Source organism: Lathyrus oleraceus, chromosome 5 (assembly GCF_024323335.1).
Source record: "Lathyrus oleraceus cultivar Zhongwan6 chromosome 5, CAAS_Psat_ZW6_1.0, whole genome shotgun sequence".
In the NCBI taxonomy this organism is placed as follows: domain Eukaryota; kingdom Viridiplantae; phylum Streptophyta; class Magnoliopsida; order Fabales; family Fabaceae; genus Lathyrus; species Lathyrus oleraceus.
In genome coordinates, this window is record NC_066583.1 from 579,800,585 (window position 1) to 579,822,453 (window position 21,869).

General features: G+C 35.7%; 1 protein-coding gene across 1 annotated transcript; it reads right to left on the reverse strand.

The window, feature by feature from the left end:
• Positions 1–18,725: 18,725 nt before the first annotated feature.
• Positions 18,726–20,954, reverse strand: LOC127086624 (uncharacterized). The gene is made up of 5 exons (XM_051027413.1): positions 20,674–20,954; positions 20,396–20,587; positions 20,089–20,300; positions 19,482–19,743; positions 18,726–19,293 (listed from the first exon to the last, which is right to left on the reverse strand). The coding sequence occupies exons 1-5, from the start codon at positions 20,755–20,757 to the stop codon at positions 18,934–18,936; spliced, it is 1,110 nt and encodes a 369-aa protein (XP_050883370.1). The 5' UTR covers positions 20,758–20,954; the 3' UTR covers positions 18,726–18,933.
• Positions 20,955–21,869: the final 915 nt, after the last annotated feature.

Genomic DNA, 21,869 nt, shown 5'->3' on the forward strand with positions numbered 1-21,869 from the left:
CTGGAGTTTTATTTTGGCTAGGGATTGTGTATACATGTGTTTTCTTGACATGCCTTGCCATTTTGATTGTGAAATGATGAGATATTATCCAATACTCTTGAAATTTTGTGTGCTTAAACTAGACATATTCATGGTCATTTTGGTATAGAGTTTGTATTTTTAGCCTTTCTGGATGTTGAGATATGATATGATTAAGGTAGGTGTGACAATGTGTGTCACACCATTGCTTGCTTGACTTTCTGATTTTATTTGCCATGCCATTTCAATGCCAATTAATCTGATTTTTTCCATGTTGATTCTTCTGGATGTTAAGTTTGAGTATGAATTTTTGTAGAATTTTTGAGTGCATTTCCAATTTGTTTGAGAATTTCTTTGCTGTTTGACCATTTGTGGACTTTTGGAGAGTTATGAATTTAGATGATTTGTGAAATTCTTGATGTTTATCCTATGAGCTTGAAATTTTGCCCATTGATTCTAGACCCTTTGAAGTTTGTCTTGGCTTTGGTTTGATATCCATATCATGTTTGGATTCTGTTTGGTGCTTATGTGAAGTTGATGTATGCAATTGTGTCTTGTATGAGCTTGTTTGTGCATGCTTTGACTTATGGATTTAAATTGACTTGTTTACACTTGTCCAAATGCATTGAATTTTGGTATGATGATCATGTGATGAATGATGTTTAGCCATGATTTTTCTTGAGATTTATTGAATTATTTTTGAGTTGATGTGGATTGGTTCATTCTGTTTGTGTCAATGTGGTTCCAAATTGCACACTTTGCCTTAGTTGCTTTATGAAATGAAATTGGTGCATGATATGAACATGAGACCACTTGGACATTGTTCCTAATTGATTGAGCTTGATTCTTGCCAATTTTCATGTTCTGTTTTGGATTATTGCTCCCTCTTTGACCCTAGGCCTTGTCCTAGTGGTTAGTGCTTATGTTTGAGTTGTGTTTTCAGGACAAGAAGCATATGGCCTTGAGGAGTTTGATTCAATTGCTCATTTGGATTGATATTTGATTGATGTTGATTAACATTGAGTTGTTTTGTAGGTGGATTAGCTCCTTTGAGTTGAGCTTGTGCTTTGCTTGATGCATTGCGTGTTGTCTGTTTGTACAGTTAACTGTTGACTTCTAGTCTGTCTGTTTGACTTTATGAGTTGTGTATTGACTGAGTTAGATTGTTTTCAGGTACTTTAGCTGCTATAGTTCATTGTGAACTTGCTTTGGATTTGCTTGATAGCTTGAGCATTGAGGTATAACATCTCTTCTCCATGTAGTCTGGAAGACCTGGCCTGTTACTTGGCCAGGCACCTGTCTGAAGTCCTCCTTAAGAGGCAATGCTTGTGCTTGTTTACTTTTGTGCTAAGCAGGAAAAGACCTTTGATAAGGCAATTGGCAGATAAAAGAGATGTGCAATCCATCTCCTGCTATTCAGTTGAGTCATCCCTTTGCTCACACACCTTATGTTGATGCATTGTGGATATTAACCCAAGATCCTTGTACAGTTGTGTCAGTCATATGTGTAGAAGGGTTCCAACTTTCTGAACCCACACATTCCTTTGTCTAAAGCTCTCCCAGGCCAGGGATAAGAGCTGTGAAGTCTTATCTTCACTTCCCATTTCATCTGCTTCACCCTAACTCTCAATGTTAGGGTTAAGAGCTAACATCACCCTGATACAGTTGGCTTGTGTTTCACAGCCTAACCCTTGTGTGAGCCCACTTTGTGTGTATATAGTGTGTGCTATTTGTGATTGTTTGCTTTGCTTTGCATGTGCTGTTTAGGATAGCTTGCTCCCTGTGCAAGTTAGATAGCAACCTTAACTTAGGGATGATATGCATGATAACATCTAGGCTCGAGTCGTAGTCTCCCTAGTTGTGTCTCCCTCTGTATCTGGTTAGGCTAGTCCTTTGTCCCTGCGTAGGGGAACTACGTCGCCCTGATCCTCATACCAGATGAGGTACGTAGGCAGGAAATGAGCTGATCTCTCCGGGCGCCCTTTTGTTTTGTTTGTGTGAGTTGTTTCTCCTTTTCTGGTTGGAGTCCGATGTAAGTCCAGCGATTGGCATTCGGTTTCCAGTTTCTTTGTTGGAGTCTGACGTAAGCCCAGCGATTGGCAGTTGGTTTCCAGTGTGCGTGTGTTTGGTTCGGAGTCTGATATAAGACCAGCGATTGGCATTCGGATTCCAGGTTTGCCTGTTTGTGTGGAGTTTGACGTAAGTCCAGCGATTGGCAGTCGATTTCCTGTGTGGTTTTGTTTGGCGTGTGTTAGCCGAGCTACGAGTGCTCTGATTCTTCTCTGGTTAGAGAAGATACGTATGCATAGGATGCGACATCCTAGCGAGCACGTTTTCCCCCGTCCGAACTACGTCGACTCTGATGTCTATGCTTGATAGACTACGTAGGCCCAGGATGCGATATCCTGCCGAGTTAGTTTCGTTTGTTTTCTTGTGTCTCTTTCAGCCAGTATTTGATGTTTGAGCAGCGTTTTAGCAACCTTTATCCTTCCTTTTGTGCGTGGATCCCGTCGAGTACGACGGATGCGTAGGGGTGCTAATACCTTCCCTTCGCATAACCGACTCCCGATCCCATTCTCTTTGGTCACGAGACCATGTCTTTTCCAGGTTTACTTCGAGCGTTTCCTTTCCCTCTTTTGGGATAAATAACGCACGGTGGCGGCTCTGTTGTCTTGTTTTCCCGCCGGTTTTTCGCGTAATGCGACACTATCCTCCAGGTACTTTGGGCAGTTCCTCTTCCAGTGTCCGGTCTTACCGCAATGGAAGCAGGTGCCTTCTTTTTCTATGCCTCCACTAGGCTTTAAAGCAGCAATAGTGGGTTTGGGTTTGGAAACTTCCTTGCCTTTCCCTTTATCATGTTTGAGGATAATCCTCAGGTTTCGGTACCAATCTAGAAAATTTGTCCCAGACAATTTCTCCTTGTCAAGGGTTGATCGCAAGATGTTGTTAGAGGTGTTTGTTGTCATGGTAATCTACATAAGGATTAATGAAAATATAAGTATCATTGACATATTTAATTAGGCCTTTAATTAAATATGCTCCCACTATTTTACTCAAAACAAATGACCCTCATCACTTGATTCGGAAAATCCCGTTGGAAGATTTTCTAGTGGGTCGAGATCCATATTTCACTTCGTTCTAAGTCCGTGTAGGCGGATTACACAAAACTAGGTTATTTAGGTAGGAACTCCTTCCAATTGTATCTCATACAACTCTCGAAAATTTCAGTTGGGTGAATAACTCCTTATTCCAATCCATCATATGGATCATTCCCAACTCTTGCTTCTAAACATATATAATATTATTATAATTTGTTTAGTTAAGTTTGACCCATTGTTTTAACAGTTGGATATTACAATTATCCCATCGCACCTTACTAATATAGAACATGCACCTCGCGTAGGCGAAACCTACATTATCCATTACTAGTCTTGATGAGTGTTAAAACTTGGAAAGCATAAACTTAATATTTAATTTGAGGGAATTGCAATTTTTCTGATCTCACCGGCTTGTTTATCATATAAACCGTCTCTCACATGTATCAACATACATTCACATGCATCAACATACATACATACATAATGAAACAGTTATGGGCCCTAGCGCAATTGTTCTCCCAAGCCAATGAGAGAACCTAAGCTAACCTAACAACGATCTAAGCTTCTCCAAGCAAGATCTTCAAGGTTGTCCTCCTTTGGCACTGACTTCTTTGCTTTCTTCATATCATTACATTACATAAAAGAAACTCGTTTTACATACGAGGGAGTGAGATGAGAAAAGAAGTTACATTTGGGAGATTAAGAGAGAGGCACGACACGCAGGTCGTATTTTAAAACCCAAAGCAGAATAAAGGAAAACTAAGGCCATAATCAATCACCACAAGACAATAATAAACACTTTATTATTATTATTAATTCCTTTAATTAATTAAAATCAAATTAAACCTCGACGACCGATCACACTACGCAGAGTTAGCCGGGGGTCCGCTGCCCGGTCAGCGGAAACGGGTGTTCCGCTGCCCGGTCAGCGGACGGTGGTTCCGCTGACCGTTCACTCGTTCGACGTCGTTTTTCGCATCAACACTTGATACTTTAAAGCACTGATTTAGCCGAACGGGTGAACTTTGCCTTGCGTTAACCGGTTAACCAAATGCGTTAACCGGTTAACACTGTTTGAAATCTGTTCAAAAAATTATTTTCTGCCTTGCGTTAACCGGTTAACCAAATGTGTTAACCGGTTAACACTGTTTGAAAATCTCTTGGAAAACTGTTTTCCGTCTTGCGTTAACCGGTTAACCAAATGCGTTAACCGGTTAACACTGTTTGAAAAACTTAAAAAAATTTATTTCGTATTGCGTTAACCGGTTAACACTGTTCGGAAAAGTGTTTAGAAAGCACAACTCTTGTGCAGTCACAACCCCAATCGCATAACTCTCTAACAACACAACCCTTGTGCCGTCACTAACCCTGATGCACCAATTTCAGACCGTCAAACACATCTCGATTGTTGATTCAGTATGATTGATCAACACGTCATTGCTTAACCATACTAATGTCAGATCAAGAAGCAAATGACCATTGATCGCTCAAAGGAAAACAACCATTGAGTGTTTGAATGAACGAAACGAGAACAATATATCATATATAATGTATTTTGCATCAGGATTACATATATCATATATATAACTTGATCGATCTCAATTTAATCTTTGATTCATTCTGTCTTTAATCATATTAATACAGAACAAAAACAGTTATCAGATTCATGGTTTCGTAAGTGGCTCTGATACCACTGAAGAAGAATTGCCATCCAAGGCGCAGCGGAATTTAAAAATTTCTCCATTTAGTGATCCTTACGAATGGGCATGATCAGTGATAGAATCGTTACCTCTTGTGGCGATCACGAACGTTGAACGATGACAACGTCTCTACTCAGTCCACACGAACGGATTCCTTCAATCTCAGTGCTAGCTGGTACGAATGAAGGCTTTGAGTGAGAGAGAGAGAGGGAAATGAAATTCCAAGTCTTCACTTAAGTGACAATGCTTCTACCCAAGGGGTTCTATTTATAGAACCACTTGTGTGGGCTTCAAGCTAAAAAGCCTACTTAAGTGTATTTTGGCCCATATCTTATAATATGCCCAAAATCACTTAAGTATTTGGTATCTTACCATATTTCGTATTCCACTTAAGTGCACCGTACCTCATGGTGTTCCTTAGTTACTCTATTTCTCATCAATATGTCCTTTGTGTGTGACCCTGTAGGTTTTCGCGACGTTGGCAATTATATTAAATCACGCATTTAACATAATAAACAGTGAGCGGTATCTAGCAACACATCACTGCTACCCAAGACACGAAAATGTCATGTGATCTGACAAAACCTCCTGTGATAATAATTATGTGTATAATTACCCCTTTGCCCTTATGTCTATATTGAACACAAGGTATAGACCGTGTCATCCTTGTCCAGTTCAATATTGGGCCCATAGACATTTATCCTGTTACGCAGGATGGGCAAATTCCATCTAGGACACTCATGTCCCTCAGCATGCTTCGTGGAGTACCCATCAACTGTCTTTATGGTTATCCAGTTACGGACAACATTGGATCAGCAATAAAGCACTCGACTCTACATCTAGGATCCATAGTGGTTTCAGGTCGAAGAGTGGTATACACCATTATCACCATGAGAATAACTTATGACACTTTGCATAACTTTCTATATAGTATTCTCATAGCGGGTCAATCCGGTATAAATATTACTCTTAATATTCATACCTATGTTTAAGACTTGATAACTCTTTATCCATGATCCATGAGATGTGATCATCAGTCTACAAACATAATAGTCTTAATGCTTTAATTTTATCCCTCTTCACAATAAAGCTCAGCTACGGATACTTTAAGAATAGTGTCCCGATGTTTAATGTGCTCTCATGATCAAGTCACACTTGATACATTAAACGGACTATCTATTCCAGGGACTTTATTAAACAAACATAATAAAGAAAAAGCCTTTTATTATTAATAAATAATTCGATACAAGTACCAAGAGTATTGGCCTCTAGGGCTTACACCAACATTCCATAGATCACAGGTTCAACATAACAGCTTAACAATGATCAATGTTGCAGATGAAACTAGAGAGATCTTGAATGATGTATCAGATGAATTCAAATTGCAAGTCTTGGTTCTTCAACAAATTGGCATTGGCCAAGTCCATTAGCAAAAGAATGTTGCCTAAGTTCTAAGTCCAATTGGGGCAAGATCAAAACAACAGTCCACTCAAAAGTCTTTTAGGGTTTTTGTTATTATTATGTGCATTAATGGTCAAAGACCAATCAAGCAAACAAAGCAACAAAGTATATCACACAATATGGTCCAAGTGGACAAAGTGAAAATTGCATAAACATAAACAATTAGAATGATATATACAATGACAAATGATAATATAACAATAAAAGTAAATTGCATTAAAAGTAAAAGCTTAAAAGTAAAAGTTAATGGTTAGTAAGTTAATAGTTAGTTTTGTTTTGCTTTTTGATTTCAAGACATTCTTTGGAGAACACTCAACCCACTTGCCGCAAGCATGGATCCTTGAACCAAAATATCTTCCAAAGGAAGGAAAGAAGGCCAAGTTTCCATACAATACCATGGAAGAGGGGAGACTTACAATCTCACTAACTAGAATGCTTATGCCTTTTGTATTACAAATTTAGTGCTATGTTAAGCAATCGTAATTGGACTTATATAGAAGTCACAACTATTTGAGGCCGGGCAATAGACTTTTGGTGTTAACGCATGCTGGAGACATATTATTGAGAACTATGCTCATTAAACATACCACACACAAAAATATGCAAAAGTTGTGGCCTAATCTCATCCATACTCATGTTAATCTTTCAATCAACTAGCATTAGGATTTTGAGATGTCATTGGCCAATTGAAAATGAATGGACGAAGAAGGGGAATTAGATGAAGAGGGAAAGGGATGAATGAGATCACAAATTGGTCAAAGGAGGACTTTTACCAAATTAATATGATTCATTCATTTTGGGAGATGGAATGTACATTCCATCAATCCCCTAAATCCAATAATATTAACTTGACAAAGTCAAATCAACCTTGACCAATGCCCAACAACAAATGAGAAACTCAAATAAGTCAATCCAAATGGTCAACATAATTAAAATGGCATTTATTCAATTAAAAATATTAAAATAATGCATTAAATTCAAATATGTTTTGTCCAAATCCTAAAATCTCATCAAAACACCAAATAAATGGCCATGAGATTTATCATAGGTCAAACAAGGTCAAAGTACCTTGGATAAAAATTTTCATAATTTTTGGACACTTAAAAATATTTTTTAACAATTAAAAACAAATGAAAAATCAATTAATTCATGAAAAATATTAACAATGATCCAAAAAATAATTTTAATTCAGAATATGAAAGAGAAAAATATTTGAATTTTTTGGTGAAAGTCCCATATTTTTTGGATCAATATTAAATTTATTATGAATTATTGAAGAAAATGGAATTAAATGGAAATTCAGAAAATGCTAAAATACGTGGACCATCAGATCTCTCTCATTAATTGAGGTGGCAGATCTGATGATCCACAACACGCGTTCCACCAACACCTTAGTCAAGCGTGCTGTAACATGAGTAATCAAAAGGAATGGTTGAGATTAGAACATGAGAATTAGATCACACGGTCCAGACCAAAGACACATCGTCACCGGAGCCAGAGCTCCAGTTGTCTTCTCCGGCGAGCTTCGCCGGACTGGTCAACATGAACCATCACCAAAATTTAAAACAGGGACATGATTTTAAAGAGAAAACATCACTGAGCTCAAATATCACCTCCATTTCTTCCAATTCCAACTATATTGAGAGATATGTGGAATTGAAAAATGAGGTTCATGATCTGAGTTGCTTCGATTTAGCCTCAAAGCAACTCAAACACCTTGCCTACATTGGTAGGACTTCAGACAACACAAGAATCAATGAAATTGAGCAAGAATCAAGGAGAATCGAAGAGATCAAATTTTCTGCAAATTACCTTCAATGGAGGTCTGAGCTTGCTAGATCTTGATCTGAATCGTGTTTTGCTTCACTTCAATTGCTTGCAGAAAAGGAATGGAAAGGCTTAGAATCAATGGACTCCTGGAGAATTGAATTCCAAAACAGTGGAGATTCAAGCTCAAATTCAAATGAATTTATCAAGGTTATCCTCTTAATGTGAAGGGTTTTCAACGGAGATTCAAAGCTGGCGTAGTGTGTGTGTTAATTCTGAGCATAAGGGCTTCAATTTATAGAGAAATTGGATGATATTTGCACACTCACTTTCACTTTCCAAAATTGGCAAATGATGAAAGCATGGTGCATGGGCGCGCATAGGCCCATGAAATCATTGTTTGAAAGTCCTAAATGAAGTTCAGATGCTTTGGAGATGGATTGGATTGCAAGGCAATTGAGCATTGTCATTTGAAGTTTGATCCATGCTAAATGATATCAGCCTGTTTAAGACATGTACAGCTTATGCATTTCTCATCCAAAATGCATGAATTTTAGCTCTTTGGAAAGGTGGGATCAAGAGGAACAAGTTTGATGTTGAACACTTTTTAATTTGGATCTTGGAACTTGGAGATATTTGAGGTGTAAGTTTGGAAAATTTTGACATATCAAAAATTTTCTAAGTGTCAAATCATATGTTTCAATATTCCACCTTGCTTAACTTTTTATAGGAGCTTCAAATGAGAAAAGTGTCTTCATCAAAGTTGTATCTTTCTCAAATACCTTATAAATGGTCACCAATTTCATGTCATTTGAATTTGAAATGATAGAGTTATGCATTTTTGAAGTTTGGAAAAATCACTTGATCAATGGCAGAGGTCAAAAGTGACCTATAATGTAGCCTCATATCACATGTTCAAAGAAGTTGAATTAGCTCTCACTCCAAACATCAAAGTTTAAGTAGACACATTGAATTTGATTATGAAACTTGGAAACCTTTCATCTCATAAAAATTGAGCAAGTTATGGCCTTGGGAAGCTGACTTTCAAATTAGGGTTTAGACAAAATGACCTATAATGTTTCAACATAGAAAATGATTTTCCAAGCAAACGTAGCCCTAGGTATCAACATTAAAGTTGTTTATAATGTTATTTAGAGTAAGTTTTCTCTTGGAATCATTTTCATATGGTGAAAATCGTAGGAGATAGGGTCTAGGGAGACCCAGTTTTGATCAGATGAATTCATCTGGCCAACCACCATCAACCAACTTGCTAACTCCCAATTCTCTTGACTTTCTTGGATCATGGTAGATCACATATGTATAATATAATGAAATTTGAAGTTTCCCTTGAAAAATTTGATCAATAGGTGAGATAGCTTGTTGAAGAAGCTACTCAAGATACCTAGTGAAACTAGGGTTTCCAAGACATATCACCCTCAAACTCTTGAAGCAAACTTGATCAATATAATATGTAGAGAACATTGGGACTCATATATGATGTTCATAACCATTCTTAAATCAATTCTTGGTTGTGCTCTTTGTTCATGAGGGTCTCAAACCCTATATGTGATCTTGATGAATTAATGAGATCATGCCCTATCTACAAAAAGTTAAACAAATGCAAAGACATATTTTTGGTATTTTGGTTAGTGAAATGATAAAATAAAAGTATGATATAATCACAAAATGCTTGGTGATCTCTCCTAAAACAAACCCAATGAAGGAGGGGTAAGGAGGATGCCAAGGTATGATCCCAATGCTAATGCTTATGATGAAATTTCATGAGGGATCTTAGGATCAAAATTGGGGTCTTACACTCACATTTCTGAAATCCCTTCTTCTTGAAAATGAATCACTTTTAAGATTCCAAGCTCTAGGGGCTTGCTTTAGTCCATACAGAGCTTTGTGTAATTTGTACACCATCCTTTCCTGATTCTTTTTCTCAAATCCAGGAGGTGTTGACACATAAACCTCTTCTTCTAAGGGACCATTCAGAAATGCAGATTTCATGTCTAAATGCATCAAAGGCCAATTCATGTTAGCAGTTATCGCAATCACCAGCCTGATTGTTTCATGTCTTACTATAGGCGCAAACACTTCAAAGTAATATAACTCAGGTTTATGCAGAAAACCTCTCAAAACTAACCTTGCTTTGAGTTTTCCAATTGATCCATCTGGCTTTAGCTTCTCCTTATAAACTCATTTCACGATGATGGCTTTCTTGTTCTTTGGAAGTTTTATCAGCTTCCAAGTCTTGTTTCTCTTTATGGTATCAAGTTCTTCTTTTGTGGCCTTCAGCCAAACTTTCTGCTTGAGAGCTTCTTCTGTACTCACGGGTTCAGAGTCTACTAACATGGCACATTGAATAACTTCCCCTTTGGAATCTACTTCAGTATCTTGCAGCATGTTAAACTCTGCAAACCTTCTTAGAATGTTTTCGATTCTTTGTGGCCTGTGAACTTGTTCAGAACCTTCTGATTCTGGAACAATATCAGATGCTGGAACTCAATAAGTACCAATTTCAGAAGCATCACCACCTTCAGAATATGGACTACTACCACAATCTGAATCACCATCAGAATTTGGACTACCACCAGAATCTGAATCACCATCAGAATCTGGATAAGAATCAGATTCTTCCTCAGAATCAATCTCGCCTTCTGATTTTGACTCACTCTTAGAAGCATTTTCGGGCTCTAGCTCATCTTCAGAATCATAATCAATATCTTCAAAAGTTAACTTTGCACCGGAGTTGGATTGAGACTTGCTCCAATCCCATACTTCTGACTCTTTCACTACAACATTTCTGCTGACTTTAACCTTAATAGTTAATGGACAATAAAGCTTATGAGCACCTGTACTGTGATACCCCACCAATAATATCACCTTGCTTCTATCATCCAGCTTCTTTCTAGTAGCATCTGAAACGTGTTTATAACAGACATAACCAAATACTCTGAAATGACTCACAATTTTCTTATCTCTAGTCCACCTCTCAAAGTGAACAATTTTCTTCAACTTCTTGGTTGGACACCTGTTGAGCACATATGTTGCAGTGGCAACAGCTTCTCCCCACAAAGTGTTAGGAAACTTCTTCTCCTTCAGCATGCTCCTTGCCATATCAAGCAAAGTTCAATTTTTCCTTTCAGCAAGACCATTGTGTCGAGGAGTATATGGAGTAGTCACTTCATGCTCAATTCCATTATCCTAATAAAACTTCTTGAACTCTGTATAGTTATACTCAGATTCACCATCAATTATGAGAATCTTCAGAGTCTGACCACTCTGCTTCTCGGCCTTGATTCTGAATTTCTTAAATTCAGCAAACACCTCGTGTTTGAACTTTATAAGTGTAGCGGTAAATTCATGATCATCAAGTTATGGATAAACTTAATGTCAATAAAACCAGAGACGCCACCGCGCTTTTATTGTTTCTAAAGGAAAAGGGAAAAGTACAAACAAAACCCAAAGATAAGAATTTTTCAAATCAAAACTAATAAAATTCTAGAGATTACATGTAAGGGGGTTGGTTACACAGAGGGAAGGTGTTAGCACCCAAAGTGTCCTAGGTACTCCTAGGGAGCCTTTTTTAATGTGTGCATATGAGTTTAGTATAAAAGATGTTTGAGAAAAATAGAGTGTGGGGATGAGAAAAGAATTTATTGATTATATTTTTGTGTTTGACAAGATCTTCGGACTTGTGCATATATACCAACATAAAAATGAGGGATCAAAACCTCGTAGTTCATGGTAAAAATTTCAAAGTTGGTGAGTTGTTTTTAACAAAAGGTTTAATAAGAAAAAGGCACAAAAAGGCCCAAGTATTTGAATGGAGTTGTTAGTTCTTTCAGTCTTTTGAAATTTTAAGTCAATATGATTAAGTTTATTTACAAATTTGTTTTAAGAAAGAAGTTTGAAAACTCAATGGCATAAGGCCAAAGTTTCTAATCATTAAAACAAAGTCTAAGTTTGAAATTACAAGCAAATAAGGTTTTTAAAAAGAGAGAGAGATTTTTAAATTTAAGAAGTGGGAGGAGATGAAGAGGTTATCCTAAGCACAAATTTAAAAGTTAAGAGTTGAAAAGATCTGACCAATAGGATGCAATCCAACAGACAAGAATGCCATATAGAAACCCATTTTCCTTTGGACTTTGATCAAGCAATAATCAATAAGAAATTAGCCATATCCAGACATCATGAAGATCAAGGCATCAAATAAAGATATCCACATCCAAGCAAGCAATCCCAAAAGCTAGCAGTCTTATTTGTCTTCTCATGTATCAGATGAAATATTCCTTGATCTACTCAGAGCAAAGCATCAGACACAAGACCAAAATAACAATTAAGCACAAAGATAAAGTAGCAGGTGAATTCAAACAAGATCCAAGGCTTGCATCAGATGAAGGCTCAGTTCACAATAGCTTGGTCTCAAAATGTTGGCATTGGCTAAGTCCTTTTGCACAGGGAATACTGCCTAATTCTAAGTCCAAGAGTTCAGATCAAGATCAACAGTCCACCAAATGTTTTTAGGGTTTTTGCTGTTATTAGGTGTTTTAAGGTCCTAAGACCACAAACAAAGTCAAAACACATAAACAGATAAATACAATCACAAGATATGGCTCAAATGAGCAAAGTGAAAATGGCATAAACATAAACAAGTTAAATGAAATGTAAATGGCAATGAATGATAAATGACTGAAATTTAAATTGCATAAAGTAAATGACTTGAAAGTAAAGCAATATTAACAAGAATTAGTCAAATGTTAGTTAAAAGTTAGTGGTGATTTTCAATTGATTAAGTCATTCTTTGGAGAACATTCAACCATTCATTCACAAGTATGAATCCTTAAACCAAGACATCTTTCATGAGAAGGGCTCCAACTTGGATAATTCAACAAGTATGCCACTAGCTCTCATGAAAGGAAAAAAGGTCAAGTCTCACTTACTAGAATGTTATGCCTTTAGGGTCAAATTTAGCTCTATGTTAAGCAATCGTAATTGGACTTATGTAGAAGTCACAACTATCTGAGATCGGGCAATAAAATTTTAGGTGTTAATGCATGTTAGAGATTTGGTATGAAGAACCAAACTCCTAAAATATACCACACACTAAAAGAAAATATCAAGAGGGAGGGACATATCTCAATCATACTTTTATTGGTTCATCTGACACAAGGTCATTGATGAACCAATTAGCCTTAAGACATTAGAGATTTCATTGGTCAAATGAGGGAATGGGAAAGAATAGGGATGAAGATGAAGAGGGAGGAGAAAATAGAAATACAAATTGACCAAGGGTGGATTTTCATCAAATCAAAACCATCCATTCATTTTGGGAGATGAAATGTACATTTCATCAATCCCCTAAATCCAATGGGTTTGATCCAACAAAAGTCAAATCAACCTTGACTAAGGCCCAAACAAAAAGTCAAACATCACAAGACCATAAAAATGGCTCAATAATATTTTTAAACATTTAATCAATTAAAAATCCAATTAAAAGTGAATTAAAATACATTTTAATTTGGTCAAAACCTAAAATCTCTTCAAAACACCAAATAAATGGCCAAGGGATTTATCCTAGGTCAAACAAGGTCAAAGGACCTTAGATAAAAAATTTCACTATTTTTGAAAAGTCAAAAGTATTTTTAAACAATTAAAAATATGCACAAAAACATTTAATTCATGAAAAATAACAAAATTAATCCAAAAAAATAATTTTAATTCAGAATATGGAAGAGAAAAATATTTAAAGATTTTTGGTGAAAGTCCCATATTTTTTGGATTAAAAATGAAATTTCTATCAATTAAATAAAATAAAGCAATTAAATGAAAATTCAGAAATTAAAAAGAAATTGGAAAAAACGAGGGCCATCAGATCTCCCTCATTAATTGAGGTGGCAGATCTGATGACCGCGCGCGCGCTATCCATGGTGGACTCAAGTCAAAGTAATGTATGCGTGGTAATTCAAACCAAAGGCCTGGATTAGATCATTGGACCAGGATCAGATGGATGTGAAGTTGCCAACACACCACCGGAGCTAGGGCTCTGGTGGACCTCATCGGACTGGTCCACCATCAACCACCACAAAAATGAAAAAGAAGGACATGGATTTAAAGGAAAAATGCTCAGGAGCTCGAATCTGGCCTTAACTTTCTTCAATTCCAAGTATATAAAAAGTTACAGGGATTTGAATTTTGAGGATCATGAACTGAGTTGCTTCGACTTGACCTCAAAGCAACTCAATCTTGTTGCCTACATTGGTAGGACTTCAGCCAACCAAAAATCAAAGAGAATGGTGAAGAATTGAGAGAGAATCGAAAATATGAAGTTTTTGAAAAATCACCTTCGAGGGAGCTTGAATCTTGCTTCCAATTGGCCTTGGCTTGACTTCAGATGCTTGCAGGAAGTGAATTGAATCAAGGAAGGGGTTGGATTCTTGGAGTTTCAACTTCAAAACTGAAGTGAAATTGAAACTCGATTTTCAATTGACAACCTTCAAGTTTATCCTCTAATGGTGAGGGTTATGGTTGCAGGATCAAAGCTTGGGCAAGGTGTCCCCAATTCTGAGCATGAGGGGTCTTATTTATAGGTTATGCATTTGCTTTCCACACACTTCATTCAAAATGCCAAAAATAGAAATCTCACTTGCATGGATGCATGGTCGTGTGATAGGCCCATCCAATGATACCAAATGATCCATAATTTTTTGTTATCCAACCTGAAATGATGTCACATAGACATGCATAAAGGAAATGAATGTTGACCATAAATCTTACCAAATGGAACCTTGTGAAGAACTCATGTGCAAGTCCCTCAATCCTTGGCCAAATAAGGTGATATTGGAATTTTAGAAACCTGAGATCAAGGGGAACAACTTTCATGTTGAACAATTTTCCATTTGAAGCTTGGATCATGATGATTTTTGAGGTGGAAGTTTGGAAAATCAAACATAAATGAAATTTTTCTAAGTACCATGCCAAATGTTCACTTCCTCCACCTTGAATAAATTTTGCTATGGGCTTCAAATGGAAAAAGTTTCTTCAACAAAGTTATAGCTCTTTCAAACCTATTTAATTTGGTAACAAATTTGATCTAATTTGGATTTGGCATGAAGGAGTTATGCATTTTAAAAGTTGAGGAAAATCTCTTGTTCAATGGTAATGGCCCAAAGTGACCTATAATGTTTCCTCTTGGCACATACATTTGCAAGTTGAATTTGAATTTCTTCAAAGATTAAAAGTTGGATAGGACGTCTTGAATTTGATCATTAAAATTTAATGGCCTTCATCTCATAAAAATTGAGCAAGTTATGGTCCTTGGAAGTTGATCTCCTAACTAGGGTTCATACAAAATGACCTATAATCTTTCACCATAAAACATGACTTTTCAAGCAAAACTAGCTCTTGACTTCAACATGAAATTTGTTTGGAATGTCATAAGGAGTACCTTTACTCTTGGAATAATTTTCATATGACAAAAATTGTAGGAGATAGGGTCTAGTGAACCCCAGTTTTGACTAGTTGACTTTCTCTAATCAACCACCATGAACCAACTTGCAAACTTGAAGTTCCCTTGATCTTTTGGACTCATGGAGGATCATATATGCATAATATGATGTAATATGAAGTATCTCTTGAAATATTTGATCAGATGATGAAGAAACTTGTTGAGGAATTCACACAAGATACCTAGATGAATCTGGGCTTCCAAGGCAAACAAGCTTCAAACTCTTGATGAATTATTGATAAAAATGATAAATGGAGATCATGGGGATCCATATATGATTTCTAGAGTAAATATGAATCATATCTTGATTAATCTCTTTGCACTAAGGGTCTCAAATCCTAATTGTGAGCTTGATGAGGCATTGGTGGATGCACACACTACCTACAAAAGAAACAAAGCTATACATAAACATATTTTTGGTATTTTGGTTAGTAAATAATGAAAAACAAAGTATAATACAATCAAAAGTGCTTGGTGATCTTTCCTAATGCAGACTCAATGAATAAGGGGTAAGGAGGATGCCAAGGTGTGATCCCAAAGCCAATGCATATGATGAGATATCATGAGGGATCTTAGGATCAAAATTGGGGTCTTAAAATAAGGCATACACATGTCATCCTTGTTAACTCATCCAAAAATGACACAAAGTATTTATTCCCTCCTAGTGAAGGTTCTGGAAATGGTCCACACACATCAGAATGCACTACTGCCAAAGCATGTTTTGCTCTTGGAGCTACTTCTGATGCAAATGACAATCTTGGTTGCTTCCCTCTCATGCACACATTGCATGAATTTTCTAGTTTCTTAACTGTAGGAATTCCACGTACCAGTTCTTTGAATTCAGATGTCCTAAGCTTCTGAAGTTCAAATAACCAAATCATTTGTTCAATAACTCATTTTTCTTCATAACACTTATTGCGCTAAGGCATTCGGAGTCTGTAGTTTTAACATTCACCTTGAATATTCTATTCCTTCCCTGTTTTGACTCCATAATCAGCTTCTAATTACATTCATACAACTTCAAAAGATTGTCCTTCATGGTAACTGAGAATCCCTTTTCAATTAATTGACATACACTCATCAAATTACTCTTCATGCTAGGAACATATCAGACGTTCTGAATTAGCGCAAATTTTCCATTATTCAGAATCATTCTAACCTTCCTTATTCCTTCAGCATTCAGATACTTATCATTAGCACATTTGATCTTGATCCAGAGTAAAAATCAACCAGTCATTTCTTATTTCTAGTAAGATGGTTTGAACAACCAGTGTCCATATACCACCAGTCTTCTAGAGACACGCTATCAGAATTAGAAGCCATTAATACCACATGTTCATCATCAGAACTTCTGGATATATTCACTTCTTATGATTTCCTCTCCTTGTTTGACCAACAATCTACAGCGAAGTGGTCAAACTTCTTACAACAATAGCATTGAACTTTTCTCTTGTCATGCTTCTCCTTTCCCTTCTGACTCCCAGAAGTTGAGGTTTCTGACTTCTGAGATCTACCATGTCTTTTCTTGGCTTATGACCAAGACGGCTTCTGGTCTTTCTTGACAAAAGAAGCTTTCAGAGCATGCTCTACCTCTCTCTCAGAGGTTCTTTCAGTCAGATGCAACTCTTGCGCTTCTAGAATGCTTTGAAGCTCTTCTATTCTCATGGTGCTCAAATCCTTAGAATGTTCAATTTCTACAACGATGTAATCAAACTGAGGAGTAAGAGATCTAAGTACCTTCTCAATGATACTTTCTTCAGTTTCATCTCATTTGTGATCAGAATCACTCTAGAGATGTAGTCAGGTAGGTACCTTCCCATTATTCTTCATGCTGAGATTCTCATACTGCTTACATAGAGCCTGAAGCTTTACCTTCTTCACGGATGCATCACCGACGTAGCACCGCACCAGTGTGTCCCATGCAGCTTTCAGCGTCGTCGAAACAACGATTTTCTCAAACATGTTCACATTCACACATTGATGGATGTAGAACACCGCCTTCTGATCCTTCTTCCTCATATCACGTTGAGCATTTCTCTGCGCATCTATTGCATTTTTTGGAAGTGCAGTGTAACCGTCGTTGACGGGATCAAGAACATCTAGAGCTCCAAACAACACACAGATGTGAATCATCCAACGATTTCAGTTTTTACCATCGAACACTGGAAACTTGGTACTCAGATTATCGTTTCTGTTCATCTCCAACCTTGTGGAATACACTCATATCTCACCTAAACACAGTGTTTCCCAATCCCACAGAATTAAGATATGTGATTCTATTACGATTCCGATCAAAAATTCAACACGAATTCTCCGAATAGAAATCAATCACATAACGCCTCACCGTTTCACTCGTGTTTCCCGTGGTGTTTCCCTGTGAATCTGAACCAGAGCTCTGATATCAATTGTTGATGCACAAGGTGATAAAGATGAACAATGGAAATAAGAGAGAGAGGAGAGAATAATAACAAACTTCCACTACTCTAAAACGGTTACAGCAAACGCACACACACTGCTCTGATACACTACACAGATTGCAAAAAGGAATAATGATACTATTTGTTCACACACTCACTTGCTTAAATACAAGTGGGATTTAATGAAAATACTAAAGTACCCTCTAACAAACTTTATCTATAAATTTCTAAAAATAAATTAATTCTAACAATATATATTAAATTTTATATATATATATATAATTATATAATTATATATATATATATATATATATATATATATATATATATATATATATATATATATATATATATATATATATATATATATATATATATATATATATATAAGTATATGATTTTTTTATATAAGTAGGATCTAATCCATATTACGATCTTCATATTATAATTTTTTAAGCCTCTCTCAAACCCGTTTATACTCTCGTTTTCTAAAACATTGTTCATATCTTGCCAAATGTGAAATGAACTTGTTTTGTGAGGAAAAAATTGCTTAGCTTTATTTGATCAAATTCCCGTTTTCTAAAAGCCTCTCCAATTATTACAAAGTGTGTCAAAAACAACTTGGGTTTGGACTTCATCGATTGAAAAATCTTGTAAATGAATATCTCTAAAGGTGTTCATAAAAAACTAATCAGTGTAATAAATTATAATTGGTTAGTTAGTTAGATCATTAGTTAGTATTTAGTGGGACTAATTGTTCAATTATGCACAATACCAGTAACTGAATGTAATTTACACACTGACATTGGTCACTTTTTCCATCCAACTAATAAACATATTAAAGTATGAAATCATGAAAAATTTAATAAGTACTACTTACAACATTTTATCTAGCACACTTTTAGACTCTTCTAAATGAATTTTTTCCAATACTAAATAAATGTATATAAAAAAGAAGTGTGCTAGATAGTTTCCTGATAGCATTCATCTTTGAATAACAAAGATGATTTAGGTTTATATGCATGATTTTCTTGTCCAAGTAAAAGTGCTTTCAAAATGGCTTCACATAAGCCCTTATAATACACAATTAAATGACCACCATCTGGTACTTCATGATATTGAATCCATGGCAGCTTCCCTGAAACAAATCTTTGGATTTCAGAAGGCACAACTTTATCTTCATACCCTTGCCAAATGTGAAATGAACTTTGCTTGTTAGGGAATGGATTGTTTAGCTTCATTGGATCAAATTCCCATTTTCCAAAAGCTACCTTCCAATCATGGAGAAGTGTGTCAAAAACAACTTGTTCCCTTAACCTATCCTGGATAGAGAATGTAGAAGAAACGTATCATAATTCTGTATAGAGAATGTAGAAGAAACATATCATAATTATGAGATGTTAGGCTCTAAATTCAAAATACACACTCTAAATTTAAAATACACACTGAAATTTAGACTGTATGATTTCGATCCAACAATAATTGCGCTAACATAGAAGTAACTTTTTACCTTTGAAAACATTGGGAAGCCGGGGATAGTCTTCAAAATATCGATATCGTTTTTATTGAATAATGTTGGATTTTTTTCTATGACAGCATTTGAAGGTAGCCACTTTTGAGTAACCCACCAATGCAATAGTTTAGGACAATGATTTGCAAGCCACAATGCCCACTTAATAAATCTCCTTCTAAAGTCATCTTTTATCAAACTTCCAGGAAGAGAAGGCCATCTGTAATTGATAACTGGTGCTATTAGTGCCAACCCTGCAAGCCTGCACAATTTTCTCTTATCGTAAATTTAACGAAAAAGTTTCGGTACTTAAACGTGCGAGACGGTATAAACACATGTTCAGACGATATATTATTCGATATAGGACTCTTAATATAAACAACTGGAGCGTAGAAATAAATGGTGGATAGTCCGGTAGCAGATATCATAGTAGGTTGTCTATCAGATCTTAAACGAGACTCTGATATCATGTTAAAAAATATGGTTAGACCTAACTAAATCCTACAAGATCGGTTGGTAGAGTGAAGACCGCTCCCACTTATAAACACATGTTATATGTTATCAGAAGTGTGACTTTTAACCGCACAATAACCTTGAATGTATCTACCTGTGAGGCAAATATTTTAGGCAACTCCAAGTTGCATATGAACCCATTGATACTCCAATTACATAAAAATGTGCTCCAATTTGTAACTGATCAGCAAGCTCTTGAATATCAAGGGCTTCACTTTTCAACGACCGTTTCGGATTTGGATCACTTTCTCCATATCCGGCTCGATCATATTGCAGAAGATAAATACCCAATTCATCTATCAATTCCTATAGGAAGAATATTTGAATCATATCATAATAAAAAAATTATCTAGAAATAGCATACAAATGGACAACAAACTGCGCGAGATTGAGTTAATTACTTGAGGTGCTAGAAAGTTCATCTCTTTGGAACTTCCAAAACCATGCACAATGATGATCTTGAATGTTGCTTTATCTATAGGCACACCTCTTTCAACATAAGCCAAGTGTCTACCATCTCTGAGTCTAATTCTTGATGAAACCATAGACAAATCATCAACCGAATCATCGTTGTTTGGAGAAAGCTGAGTACCCTAATAAAACCAAACCATGAAGAAAAATGAACACATAGATATGCAAGAAGAACAACATAATTAATAATAGTGAGATAATGTTTTACCTGATAGAAACATCTGCATAATTTACGTGTCTGACCTTGTTGATTTTGAGTTAAAAGCTTAAGGTAATGTCTCATTCTTTTCATCTTCTCTTGAATTATGAACCTTACAGTATAGTACTTATGCACATAAATGAAATGAGAGATGAATTTAGCTATAAAAACAGAGAAGTTTGCATTTTGCTTATGATGTTATTTCATTTTGAGAGGATATCCGTTGAAAGGTTCCATCAGACAGGAGCATCTTTTTTCTATATTCTTTACCAATTAGTTAACTTTTTGTATTGTTTTGTAGATTTGAACTTTGCATTATTTTTTATACTTGTTTAAGATTAGGACTCCGTATAAGTTATTTCAACTCTTCATTATTAGTTTGATTATGATGTTTTTGGCTTTAATTAATGACTTTTATTTTATTATCATGTTGTAAGATTCACTTTAATTTTTTTTATAGTAAATTTCAATTTTTACAATTTATGAATAGTAAATTCTAAGGACCATGAGTGTTTCTGGGTTTATACCAAGATGTATTAAGAATATTCTTTTTTGTATTTTTGTGTGCGACTTTATTAATATTAACAACTCACTAAGCTACTGTATTTGATAGGCCACAACTTGCTCCAACACATATCGTGTCATAAAACGATTAAATGAGATTTATTTAAATACTATTGTTTTCATAAATTAATTGTTTTTCTTCACAATTTAGAATACAAATCATTTATTAAATTAATATTAAATTATTTATTAATTTAATTAGTTGATTTTATTTAATTTATTTAATTAATTATATAATCAATCATTTTTTTGTCTAAAAGTTTAAGAGTCAAAAAGTGAATTAACAAGATGTCTCGAATTTGATCTCACGAATCAATGAACATGCAGCCCTCAATTGAACTGCATTATACAAATACAAGATTCATTGTTGTTTGTTTATCGGATCAACGGTCCATTTATTAGAACAATGAGGTGTTTATCAAACCCCTTAGATACTTCAAAAGGTCTTCCAATTATTAAAACAATGAACATGCAGGTAACACAGAGATCTATAGTTGTTTGTTTATCGGATCAACCGCCCATTTATTCAATGTATCGCCCTTCTTTTAGATGTATCGCCTTCTCTAGGTTGAGTCAACTAAATGCTGAAATGAATGATGTTTCCTCCTCCTATAAAGCCGTGGAAAAAAATGTGAGAGTTA

Bases quoted from the DNA above. Each gene is read 5' to 3' on its own strand.
- LOC127086624 (XM_051027413.1), bottom strand. From the start codon at position 20,757: ATGAAAAGAATGAGACATTACCTTAAGCTTTTAACTCAAAATCAACAA. The intron at 20,588-20,673 runs GTAAAACATTAT...TGGTTTTATTAG, and splicing joins TATGCAGATGTTTCTATCAG to GGTACTCAGCTTTCTCCAAA. The intron at 20,301-20,395 runs GTAATTAACTCA...TTCTTCCTATAG, and splicing joins TGAACTTTCTAGCACCTCAA to GAATTGATAGATGAATTGGG.